The sequence below is a fragment of the Myotis yumanensis genome, unplaced genomic scaffold (assembly GCF_028538775.1).
Source record: "Myotis yumanensis isolate MYYU_CA2020_CCGP unplaced genomic scaffold, mMyoYum1.0.hap1 SCAF_18, whole genome shotgun sequence".
NCBI lineage: Eukaryota > Metazoa > Chordata > Mammalia > Chiroptera > Vespertilionidae > Myotis > Myotis yumanensis.
The window spans coordinates 6,036,516-6,048,548 of record NW_027223769.1 but is presented as its reverse complement, the minus strand read 5'-3'; the positions used below and the strand labels follow the sequence as shown (position 1 = coordinate 6,048,548).

At 45.7% G+C, this 12,033-nt stretch overlaps 1 protein-coding gene and 1 pseudogene across 7 annotated transcripts in view; one reads left to right on the top strand and one right to left on the bottom strand.

The window, feature by feature from the left end:
- LOC138997037 (zinc finger protein 420) overlaps positions 1-5,095 on the bottom strand; it is a 69,810-nt gene extending 64,715 nt beyond the window's left edge. For 4 of the 7 annotated variants that reach the window (XM_070398416.1, XM_070398420.1, XM_070398415.1 and 1 more), the window contains exons 1-2: positions 4,979-5,095; positions 3,578-3,627 (exon numbers count right to left, since the gene is read on the bottom strand). Coding sequence is in view for 2 of the 7 variants with exons in the window: in XM_070398415.1 (XP_070254516.1) it covers positions 3,578-3,610 (33 nt within the window). In the remaining 5 variants the exon portion in view is untranslated. Of the gene's footprint in view, positions 1-3,577; positions 3,628-4,978 lie in introns of those variants that run through there. The other 3 variants (XM_070398417.1, XM_070398423.1, XM_070398422.1) reach the window with 2 other exon arrangements.
- A 1,569-nt stretch (positions 5,096-6,664) lies between these two features.
- On the top strand, positions 6,665-7,773 carry LOC138997313 (rhombotin-2 pseudogene; annotated as a pseudogene).
- Positions 7,774-12,033: the final 4,260 nt, after the last annotated feature.

Below are 12,033 nucleotides of genomic sequence, written 5' to 3'. Positions count from 1 at the left end.
AGAAAGCCCACTGCATGGGAGAATATATTTGCAAATGTTATCACTGATAAGAGTTTGATCTCCAACATTTACAGGGAACTCATACAACTTAACAAAAGGAAGATAAACAACCCAATCAAAAAATGAGCAACAGACCTAAATAGATACTTTTTGAAAGAAGACAGAAGGCCAAAAGACATATGAAAACATGCTCAAAGTCACTAATCATCCAAGATATGCAAATCAAAACGACAATGAGGTACCATCTCACACCTGTCAGATGGCTATCATCAACAAATCAACAAACAAGTGCTGGCAAGGATGTGGAGAAAAAGGAACCATAGTGCACTGCTGGTGGGAACACAGGCTGGTGCAGCCACTGTGGAGAACAGTATGGAGTTTCCTCAAAAAACTAAAAATGGAACTCCCATTTGACCCAGTGATCCCACTTCTAGGAATATATCCCAAGAAACTAGAAACACCAATTAGAAAGGATATATGCACCCCTATGTTCATAGCAGCACAATTCACCACAGCTAAGATTTGGAAACAGCCTAAGTACCCATCAATAGATGAGTGGATTAAAAAACCGTGGTACATCTACACAATGGAATACTACACTGCGATAAAAAAGGAGTTCTTACCATTTGCAATAGCATGGATGGAACTGGAAAGCATTATGCTAAGTGAAATAAGCCATTCATAGAAAGATAAATACCACATGATCTCACTCATTTATGGAACATAATGAACAACATAAACTGATGGAAAAAAACAGATCCAGAGACAGAGAAGCATCGATTAGACCATCAAACCTCAGAGGGAAGGTAGGGGAGGGTGGGGGCAAGGGGGAGAGATCAACCAAAGGACTTATATGCAAGCATATGGGCCTAACCAATGGACACAGACAACAGGGGGGTGAGGGCATGAGTGGGGGGTGATAGGGGGAAACTTGGGGATAAGGACACATATGTAATAACTTAACCCAGCGGTTCTCAACCTGTGGGTCACGACCCCTTTGGGGGTAGAACAACCCTTTCACAGGGGTCGCCTAAGACCATCGGAAAACACATATATAATTACATATTGTTTTTGTGGTTAATCACTATGCTTTAATTATGTTCAATTTATAAGAATGAAAATACATCCTACATATCAGATATTTACATTACGATTCATAACAGTAGCAAAATTACAGTTATGAAGTAGCAGCAAAAATAATTTTATGGTTGGGGTACCACAACATGAGGAACTGTATTAAAGGGTCGCGGCATTAGGAAGATTGAGAACCACTGACTTAATCAATTAAATAAATAAATAAATAAATAAATAAATAAATAAAGTATTTATACAACTCAACAAAAAGTAGGCAATCAATCCAATTAAAAAATGGCAGACCTAGCTGGTTTGGCTCAGTAGATAGAGTGTTGGCCTGTGGACTGAAGGGTCCCGGATTTGATTCCGGTCAAGGGCACATGCCTGGGTTGCAGGCTCAATCCCCAGTGGGGGGCTTGCAGGAGGCAGCCGATCAATGGTTCTCTCTCATCGTTGATGTTTCTATCTCTCTCTCCCTCTCCCTTCCTCTCTGGAATCAATAAAAATATCTTTAAAAAATATATATGGGCAGAAGACTTCAACAGACATTTCTCCAAAAGGACATACAGCCCTAACCAGTTTGGCTCAATGGATAGAGCGTCAGCCTGCAGACTGAGAGGTCCCAGGTTCATTCCGGTCAAGGGCATGTACCTTGGTTGCGGGCACATCCCCAGTGGGAGGTGTGCAGGAGGCAGCTGATTGATGTTTCTCTCTCATCGATGTTTCTAACTCTCTATCCCTTCCCCTTCCTTATTGTAAAAAATCAATAAAATATATATTTTTTAAAAAGGACATAGAAATGGCCAAGAGACACATGAAAATATGCTCAAAGTCACTAATTATCAGAGAAATGCAAATTAAAACCACAATATCACCTCAAACCTGTCAGAATGGCTATTATCAAAAAATCAACAAGTGCTGGCGAGGATGTGGAGTAAAGGGAACACTAGTTCACTGCTGTTGGGAATGCAGATTAGTGCAGCCACTATAGAAAATAGCATGGAGTTTCCTCAAAAAATTAAAAACTTCTGTTTGACCCAGAAATCCCACTTCTGGGAATATATCCTAAAAATCCCAAAATACCAATCAGAAAGAATATACATACCCCTATGTTCATAGCAGCATTATTTACAATAGCTGAGATTTGGAAACAGTCCAAGTGCCCATCAGTAGATGAATGGATTAAAAAAAACCGTGGGACATTTACACTATGGAATACTATGCAGCTGTAAAAATGAGGGACCTCTTATCCTTTAGGGCGGCATGGATGGACCTGGAAAATATTATATTAGGTGAAATAAGGCAATCTGAGAAAGATAAATATCACACGATCCCATTTACTTATGGAATCTAATGAACAAAATTAATTGACGAACAAAATAAGACCCAAAGCAGGGAGGCATGGACCAGACTGACATACCTCGATGTGGGGTTGGGGGGATGTGAAGAGATAAACCAAAGTACTTATATAGCCCATGGACACAGGCAATAGGGTAGTGAAGACCTGGGGTGGTGGGAACGGGCTGGGAGGAGAGGGGGAAGGGGAGGGGGGGCGGGGACATGGGAGATATCTATAATATTATCAACAATAAAAAATATATATATTAAATAAAAAGTTAAAGATTCAACTAGATGCTGCCAACAAGAAATGCACATAGAAGCGTGGAACAGCTGCTGAATCTCAGAGGGAAAGCGGGTAGGCAGCAGGGTGGGGAGGAGAGGAGGAGATTAACCAAAGAATTATATGCATATATGCATGACCTGTGGACACAGACAATAGTGTGGTAAAGGCCTGGGGGAAGGGGGCAGAGGAAACAGAGACAGAGGAAATGAGTGCAGGGAGGGAAAAAGGGGACATCTGTCATACTTTCAAATAATAATTATAATTTTTTTAAAAGAAATGCACTTTAACCATCAGAATACAAATAGGTTAAAAGTAAAAGGATAGAAAAAGATATAGCATGTTAACACTAATGTAAAAAGCTGGAGTGGCTACATTAACTATCAAACAAAGTAGAGGTTCCAAGCAAAGAATATTACTGGGATAAAGGATACTATTTCATAATGATTAAAGGGGCCAATCCACCATTAGGACATGTAATCTAAAATATTTATGTACCTAATAGTAGGGCTTCAAAATAGATGAAGCAGAAACTGACAGATTTTGAACTGAAGACAGAATAAATTACATAAGATTGGCAAGTGATAATTTTTAGCAGGTTCATTATACTTTCGTGTACATTTGAAAATTTTAAAATGTTAAAAAAACTATGCTGCTATGTCAGAAATATGAATTTCAAAGCCATTATTCCTTAACTTAACGAATATTGGGAAGCATCTATCACAATTTACTGCTCATATTCCTTGCTCCCAATCTATAGAAAACTGCCTTGTCCCTGCATTATTCGAAAACACTTTAGCTAGGAAATTTCAAAAAGGAAAAGATTCCTATGTCCTGTAACAAACAGAGGGAGATCAGGAAATAGAGAAAACATCTACTCACCCTGGACTTTGCTTTTGAATGCATAACAGCCATTTTTCCTCCTCTGGGCCCTACTCTCAGGAAAAGAAAATGGAATTATGAAATACGAGGCCTTTCTCAGGTCATATTCTAAATTAGACCATACCTTCGTCTGTCTCCCATCCCCCAATCTACCCTCATTTAACATGGAGAGCAGTCAAAACAGTCCTCCACTTTCTGTATCAGAAAGAAAATCACAGCTGTCTTGGGCCAGAATTTATTTCTGGATTCAAAGTTGTACACTGGAAACAGACCCCTACAGGGGAGTGTTACAAGTTCTTAAGTGTGTGGCTTGCCTCATACAGCACACTCTCTGAAAGCCCATTACATTTATAAGTGGCCTTTCTTTAAGGTATTACCAGCTCTAAAATTCTCATCTCAAGACCAGGTCTGTGGCTTAGAAATAACTCATTCACAGGCTCAAATTTCTGACTTTTGTCACTTCTTGCATCCAATACCCAAAGTGAGAAGGCACCGGAAAGCAGCAAGGAACCTACAACTGCAATCCCAGGGTGAAGTAAGGATACAGAATAAAGCAATCAATAGAGACCATGTCTGAATGGGGGAAAGAGAGAGGGTCCTCACTGTGGCCAGAAGAGAAAGAAGTCCTCAGGGAAGGACAAAGCCAGGTGGGACTCATGACCCACAGGCCGACTCTTCCCCAGAATAAACCCCAGAAATACCAAAAAACAATTTTACCTCTGTATCCCACTGAACTCTCATATGGGCACAGACCATAAAATATACAAATGATGACACAAAGGGACACAATCCCATTTCCAGCCACACAGCCAGAGTCACATTCACCATGTTAATACTATACTGTCAGATCACCTAGTCTTAAACAAAATCCTATCATACACAACCTCATTCAAGCACATCCAAGCACCCTGTCAGGGACACACAATGGCCCAAAACACCCTTTCACAGCAGCAATTTTACTCTTTTCACAATCTCGAAGACAACACAGCCACACAATCATACAATCAGTCAGAAAAACACAACCAAGTACCAGGTCGAGGAAAAAGCAGTCACAAACCCTAAACCACAGCAACATTTGTAACACCTCAAAGTCACAGGAAAACCCCAGTAATACACACGATACGATCACATCCACAACCTCAAAGTGACACAAGAATATCTAAACACCCTTTCACAACAGCACTGTCGCGGACCTGTAACAACACCAATCATAGCCGTATTATCAAACCGTCAGAGTCATAAACAACTCACACAAACACTTAAACACAAAACCACCGTCGCGCGCGCCCATTCACTTAGACAAGTCACCAACACGTCATGCTTGTCTCACAATACAAATCCACAAGAGACACGGCCACACAAGAAATTACACCGTCTCTTCCTCCGAGCATTGCCGCCCACCTCGACAGAAGGTGCAGTTCGGGATCGCCCTCGGGGTCCAGTGCGACTTCGGCTTCGCGGGTCCCACCAGCGCTGGCCCTAGCTCCTCCACAGAAACAGCTCTCCCCCAAAGCGAGGCCCCCAAGTCGCGCGAACAAACGGAAAGGAAGCCGCCTTAGGAAGCGGGGGCTCTGGGAAATGTAGTCCAACCACCGGAAGGCTGTGGCTGGCTGGCGAAGACGCTAAAAGACACAGCCACCTAGCGGGGCTCGCGGATCTCGCTGCCAGGACCCGCTGGCGCCCAGGGCCGCAAGGCGCAGGCATCGGGCGCCAGCGCGGGGGGGAGAGGGCGGGGGGACCGAGACCCGAGGTCCCATGGGACCAGAGGGTGGAACGGGCCGGCGGGTCCAGTGCAGAGGACGAGCTGGTGCGGGGCGGGGCGGCGACCAGCCAGAGCCTCCGATGAGCAAGAGACCCTTTCTGTGCCTCGCCTGGCCCTTAGGTGTGTGAATGTGTGTAAAACAACGCGAGATGTTGTCAGGCGCCCTGAGTCCCTCAGTGGCCGGGTTTATTTCTCCCCTTGTGTGATTCTTCCTGCTGTTGGGTGTGGGGTGATCCGTACTTGAAGACACATGGTTTTGGCATATTTTTTATAACTGTGTGGGATTGCCTGATAGAGTAGGGACCTCTGCTATTGTGCCTTGTTTGTTTTGTGTCCATTATTCAGTGTAGTTGCATGACTGACTGGATTTTTTTTATGTAAAATGTACTTTTCTTGTACCTGTGTTTCAGTGTCTGTAAGAGTTTGACTAGAAAAAGAGCATTGTGTAACTGAAAAAACAATGGATGGTCAAGTTATTTATTACTTGAACACTAATTTGATGATCTGGAAAAAGTTATCAGTTTATTGGCAAATAAATGATTTTTTTTCCTCAGAGCAAATACATGCATTATGGGGAAGACTACAAAATTAACATCTTTTTTTTTTAAATATATTTTATTGATTTTTCACAGAGAGGAAGGGAGAGAGATAGAGAGTCAGAAACATCGATGAGAGAGACATCGATCAGCTGCCTCCTGCACATCTCCCACTGGGGATGTGCCCGCAACCCAGGCACATGCCCTTGACTGGAATCGAACCCAGGACCCTTCAGTCCGCAGGCCGACTCTCTATCCACTGAGCCAAACCGGCCTTGGCATAACATCTTTTTTTTAAAGAAAGATTATTTCAAAGCCAGCCATAGAGTAACTGTTTTTTCCTCTGCCACTGCCCCCCAAAATAGGCATCCATTATTTTTTACTATTAGGGGAACATTGTTGGATAAGATTGAGAGGCTATTGACTAATTAAATAATAATATAAGTTTATACATAAGAAGAGTGAATTTTAGCAGAGTCCAGCATTCTATTTCCTGAATTCCAGGTCAAACCCTTCTCCCATTCATTCTCTCTCTCTCTCTCCTATCTAATAATAGACAAACATGGTAATTGACCATACCTTTGCTACACCTCCCATTGGCTAATCAGCGAAATATTCAAATTAACCGCCAACAAAGATGGCAGCTAATTTGCATACTGCAGGCAGGGTGGGACAGCCAAGCCGCCAGCATGCTGCCATCCAGGGCAGGCCTGGCCCCGCCTTGCCGCCCCAGAAGCCCCAGAAGCCGACCTGCGACATTCTGAGCCAGGGCCTGAGGGTCTGAGCAGGATGGGGGCATCCAGCCTTGCCATCTGGCACAGCACAGAGGACCTCCCCTGGAAATCTGGAGATTCCACGCAGAGCACATGCGGTATGAGAGCTCACTGCAGGAGCGAAGACTCCACCCATCAGATAGACAACCGGGCTACAGGGGGCCCAGCTCCCCCAACCATGGGTTTGCAACACACTCAACAAACAGCAACTGGCCTTGAGCAGAAGTGGGAAGGATACACCCCATCATCCCTAGGCCTTGCTGTCCACCAGGACCTGTGGGTGTCCAGGCAGGGAAAGGAGCTGGCATAGGTGCCAGGAACTAGCAACAGGTGTGAAGAAGGGCAATTAGCTGAGGAGGCAGAGGAGTGACAGTCTCGATCTGATTGGAGAAGCCACCGAATTACATCATCTTTGGAACAACAGTTCTGAAAAGAAGCTATTTTCCATCCTGGACTTGAAGGAACTGGTGGAGAGGCAGAGAGCGCGGTGACTGTCCTTGAGCACGGAGGGGTGAGCTCACCACCGGAGCGCCCTGGCGCAGGAGCGGCAGTGCCTGAGCACTCCAGGGGGTCCGAGTCCCAGCTGCCGGCCAGCACCGAGCCACAAAGGGAGCGCCCCCACTGCCTGGCACGCCACCTCCCTCCCCAGTGTCCTCGGCCATCAAGAGGAAGAGCCTGGACCCGTCTGAGGAGCCTGTGGATGAGGTGCTACAGATTCCCCCATCCCTGCTGACATGTGGAGGCTGCCATCAGAACATCGGGGACTGCTACTTTCTGAAGGCCATCGCCCAGTACTGGCACGAGAACTGTCTAAGCTGTGACTTCTGTGGGTGCCGGCTGGGCGAGGTGGGGCGGCGCCTCTACTACAAGCTGGGCCACAAGCTCTGCCGGAGGGACTATTTCGGGCTTTTCGGCCAAGATGGTCTCTGCACCTCCTGTGACAAGCGGATCCATGCCTATGAGATGACGATGCGGGTGAAAGACAAGGTGTATCACCTGGAGTGTTTCAAATGTGCCGCCTGCCAGAAGCATTTCTGCATTGGCGACGGATACCTGCTCATCAACTCCGACATAGTGTGCGAACAGGACATCTACGAGTGGACTAAGATCAATGGCATGATCTAGGCATCTCTGGGAGGTGCTCCACCAAAGTCACTGTCTCCAGGGGGTCTTCACTCTTAGGCACTTTGCGGATTCGAGGGCGGGGTGAGGCATTTCTTAGTGGGTGGTAGACCCTAACTGGGCACAAGACACAGCATCTAAGTGACATAATGCAAAAAATGATACCTAAATGTGACAAAATGACCGGCCTTTAGGGAGGACGTATGGACCGTAGCCACAGCCTACCCATAATAACTGACATGATTAGTGAAGGCGAGGAGCGTGCGGGGAGGGGACAGCATTTGGGCCATTATAACGGAACTTTACATCTACAGATAGGAAGTTGTGGAAAGACGCGCTATGACTTTGACCCTTGGCAACTAGAGATGTGCAATTGATTTCTTTACTTCCTGGCTTCCATGACAACCCTGTTCCAATCAATGTCCTCCACACACAAGAAGGATAGGAGAGCAGCCACCCTTTTTCCCTCGGCCACTTTCCTAAGGCCTTAAGCTTTGGACCCAAGAGAAGCAGCAGAGAGACACATTTCAGTTAAAAATGGGAACTGTAACTCTTAACCACATACTTATTTAAAGCAACACTGATGAATCCCTGTCTTTAGATACCTTAGTTTTGAGGTGAGGAGTTCCACAGATTGTTTCTATACAAATGTAAATCTAAAAAAAAAAGGTTGTTCAAGTATTTTGTTATTTTAGATTCTATCAAAGTATTTCTTGTGTGTAGTTAAATTAAAAAAAAAAAATTTTAAAAGAAGCCGGCCTGCCTTGCCGCCCGGGACTGGATCCAGTCCCAGGTGGCAAGGCAACCCGGCCCCAGAAACCCCAGAAGCCGCCTGATATGGTAGTAACTTTATCAGTATGCACTCTGAAAGTCAGTGGCATAAATGCACCAATGAAAAGACAGATTATGAGGGTGAATCAAAAACAAAACCCACTTTAAATATAAAGACACATACAGATTAAAAGTAAATGAATTAAGCTGCAGCCTGTTTTGCTCAGTGGATAGAGCATTAGCCTGTGACTGAAGGGTCCCAGGTTCAATTCCAGTCAAGGGCATGTACCTCAGTTGCTGGTTTGATCCCCAGTCCCTATCAGAGCATGTGCAGGAGGCAACCAATCAATGTGTCTCTCCATTTACCATCACTCTCTCTAAAATTCAATGGAAAAATATCCTTGGGTGAAGACTAACAAAAGCAAAGTAAATGGATTTAGTAACATTAAAGAGATTATAAAAAATATATATTCCAAATTTTTTTAGTTCTATAATGGTTATGTTTAAATTATTAGCACCTAAGAAATTGGGTGAAGGGTACATATAATATGCTGTAGTATTTTATAGGTTTTTTTTACATGTATGAGATGATTTCAAATTAAAATATTAAAAATTAAAAATTAAAAATTAATAAAATATTAATTGAAATGTATCTGCATTATATGAAAAATCTAATTACTTCTAGCATAATTTATTAAATTGTGCTAAAATTTACAAGGGTTCAATTAAAAATATAAATTCTAAATGATATAATAGAAAATATATAATAGTGCAGTTATAAGCACTTATCTGAAAATAAAAATTTTAAAAAGTGAATTTAAAGAAGGGATTAGCCAAAGAAAACATACGCACAGCCCATGGACACAGACAACAGTATGGTGATGGCCAGAGAGAAGTGGGGGGCAAGAGCTGGGTAGAGGGGGCAAAGGGAGGGAAATGGGGACATCCTATATAATAATAATAAAAGGCTAATATACACATTGACTGAACGGCAGAATGGCCGGCTGCTATGATGCGAACTGGCCACCAGGGGGCAGATGCTCAATGCAGGAGCTGCCCCCTGGTGGTAAGTGCACTTCCATATGGGGAGTGCCACTCAGCCAGAAGCTGGCTCATAGCTGGCCAGCGCAGTGGTGGTGGCAGGAGCCTTTCCCACCTTCGTGGCAGCACTAAGAATGTCCAACTAACGGTTTAGACCCCAAGGGCTCCCTGGCTGCCAGAAGGATGTCTGACTGCAAGCTTAGGCCTGTTCCCCCGGGGAGTGGGCCTAAGTAGACAGGTGGACATCCCCCAAGGGATCCTGGACTGTGAATGGGAGCAGGCCAGGCTGAGGGACCCCACTGAGTGCACAAATTTTTGTGCACTGGGCCTCTAGTGTGTGTGTGTGTGTGTGTGTGTGTGTGTGTGTGTGTGTATTTATATATATACATGTACACACACACATACTAGAGGCCCGGTGCAAGAAATTTGTGCACAGGTAGGGTCCCTAGGCCTGGCTGGCAATCAGGGTGGATTGGGGACTTCTGGTTGCCGGCTGGGGCCTTCCTTTGTTCTGTGCTGCACCCTGGTGGTCAGTGCACATCATAGCTAGCGATTGAACTCCCAGTCTCCTGATAAAACTCCCAAGGGGACACTTTGGATAGCATATATATATATATATATATATATATATATATACACACACTAGAGGCCCGGTGCACAAAAATTCATGCACTTGAGAGGGTCTCTCAGCCCAACATGTGACCTCTCGCAGTCTGGGACCCTTTGGAGAATGAACACCTGCTGGCTTTGGCCCGCTCCCCTGGGGATTGGGCCTAAACTGGAGTCGGACATCCCTGTGGCAGCCTGGGAGCCCTCAGGGGATGTCCACTTGCCAGCGGAAAGCAGGTCTAGCTGCATTCGGACATCCTTAGCATTGCTGAGGAGGCGGGAGAGGCTCCCACCACCACCTGTGTACTGGCAACCATAAGCCTGGCTTGTAGCTGAGCAAAGCTCCCCCTGTTCCTACATTGAGCATCTGCCCCCTGGTGGTCAGTATGTGCACAGTGACCAGTCATTCCCAGTCGTTCTGCTGTTAGGGTCAGTTTGCATATTACCCTTTTATTATATAGGATAGAGGCCTGGTGCATGGGTGGAGGCCAGCTGGTTTGCCCTGAAGGCTGTCCTGGATCAGGGTGGGTGTCCCACTGGGGTGCCTGGCCAGCCTGGGTGAGGAGCTGAGGGCAGTTTTCAGACTGGCCACACCCCATTCAGGGTGGGGGTCCCCGCTGGGGTGCCTGGCCAGTCTGGGTGAGGGTCTGAGGGCCGTTTTCAGGCTGGCCACACCCACTTCAGGGAGGGGGGTCCTGCTGGGGTGCCTGGCCACTCTGGGTGAGTGACTGATGGCTGTTTTCATGCTAGCCACAGCCCCTTCTGGGTGGGGTTTCCCTTTGGGATGTCTGTACAGCCTGGGTGAGGAGCAGATGGCTGTTTGCAGGCTGGCCAAGCCCCCCAACAGGGACCCTCACACATAAGGGTGTGGCCAGCCTGGGTGAGGGGCTAATGGCTAATGGCCCCAGCCACCCAAGCTCCCAGTGGAGGCTGGCTGGAAGCAGGTATCTGGGACTTATTTAGCTTCTATAATTGAAACTTTGTTGACTTTTTCGGAGGCCATTGCCGGCCGTGGGGGGTGGGGGCAGGAAGTGTTGGAGACCAGGTGTAAGCTGACATGGTCCTTGCACCTGAAGGGGCTAGCAAGGCTGGGACCCTTACCCACACAGTTTTCCCAGACTTGTTTGGATGGCGGTTATCAGTAGAATGAGAGCAACCTTTGTAGAATGAGAACAGCCTTTCATGGCTTATCAAAAAGTCTGTAACTATTTACTGAGATTTGCTGTACCGAGAATTTGTCCTGCCACTCTGTCTCTCCCTTAGAGATTAAAAGGAACAAAGAATACATTCCTCTTGATAGACCTCCTATTCAGTGTTTTGTGTATAAAAGGCATTGCGTGGTTAATAAACTTGCTGCAGTTCCTCGTTTGACCTGTAGTCCTCCCAATTCCGCTCTCCTGTCTTTCTTTCTTTTCTCAATTCCCACTTCCCTACCTCAGCCCAGTTCAACCTGTCAGGCGGCCCTGACACTGATTGGCTGGTGGGCGTGGCTTGGGGCATCGTGGAGGTGTGGTCAATTTGCATATTTCTCTTTTATTAGATTAGATATGAGCCATGTTTTCTTTTTTTTTTTTAATATATTTTATTGATTTTTTCACAGAGAGGAAGGGTGAGGGATAGAGAGTTAGAAACATTGAGAGAGAAACATCAATCAGCTGCATCCTGCACACCCCCTACTGGAGATGTGCCCACAACCAAGGTACATGCCCTTGACCAGAATCGAACCTGGGACCTTTAGTCTGCAAGCCGGCGCTCTATCCACTGAGCCAAACTGGTTAGGGCCACGTTTTCTAATCTATTCAGCCACTCTATGTGTTTTGACTGGAGCATTTAGTCTATTTA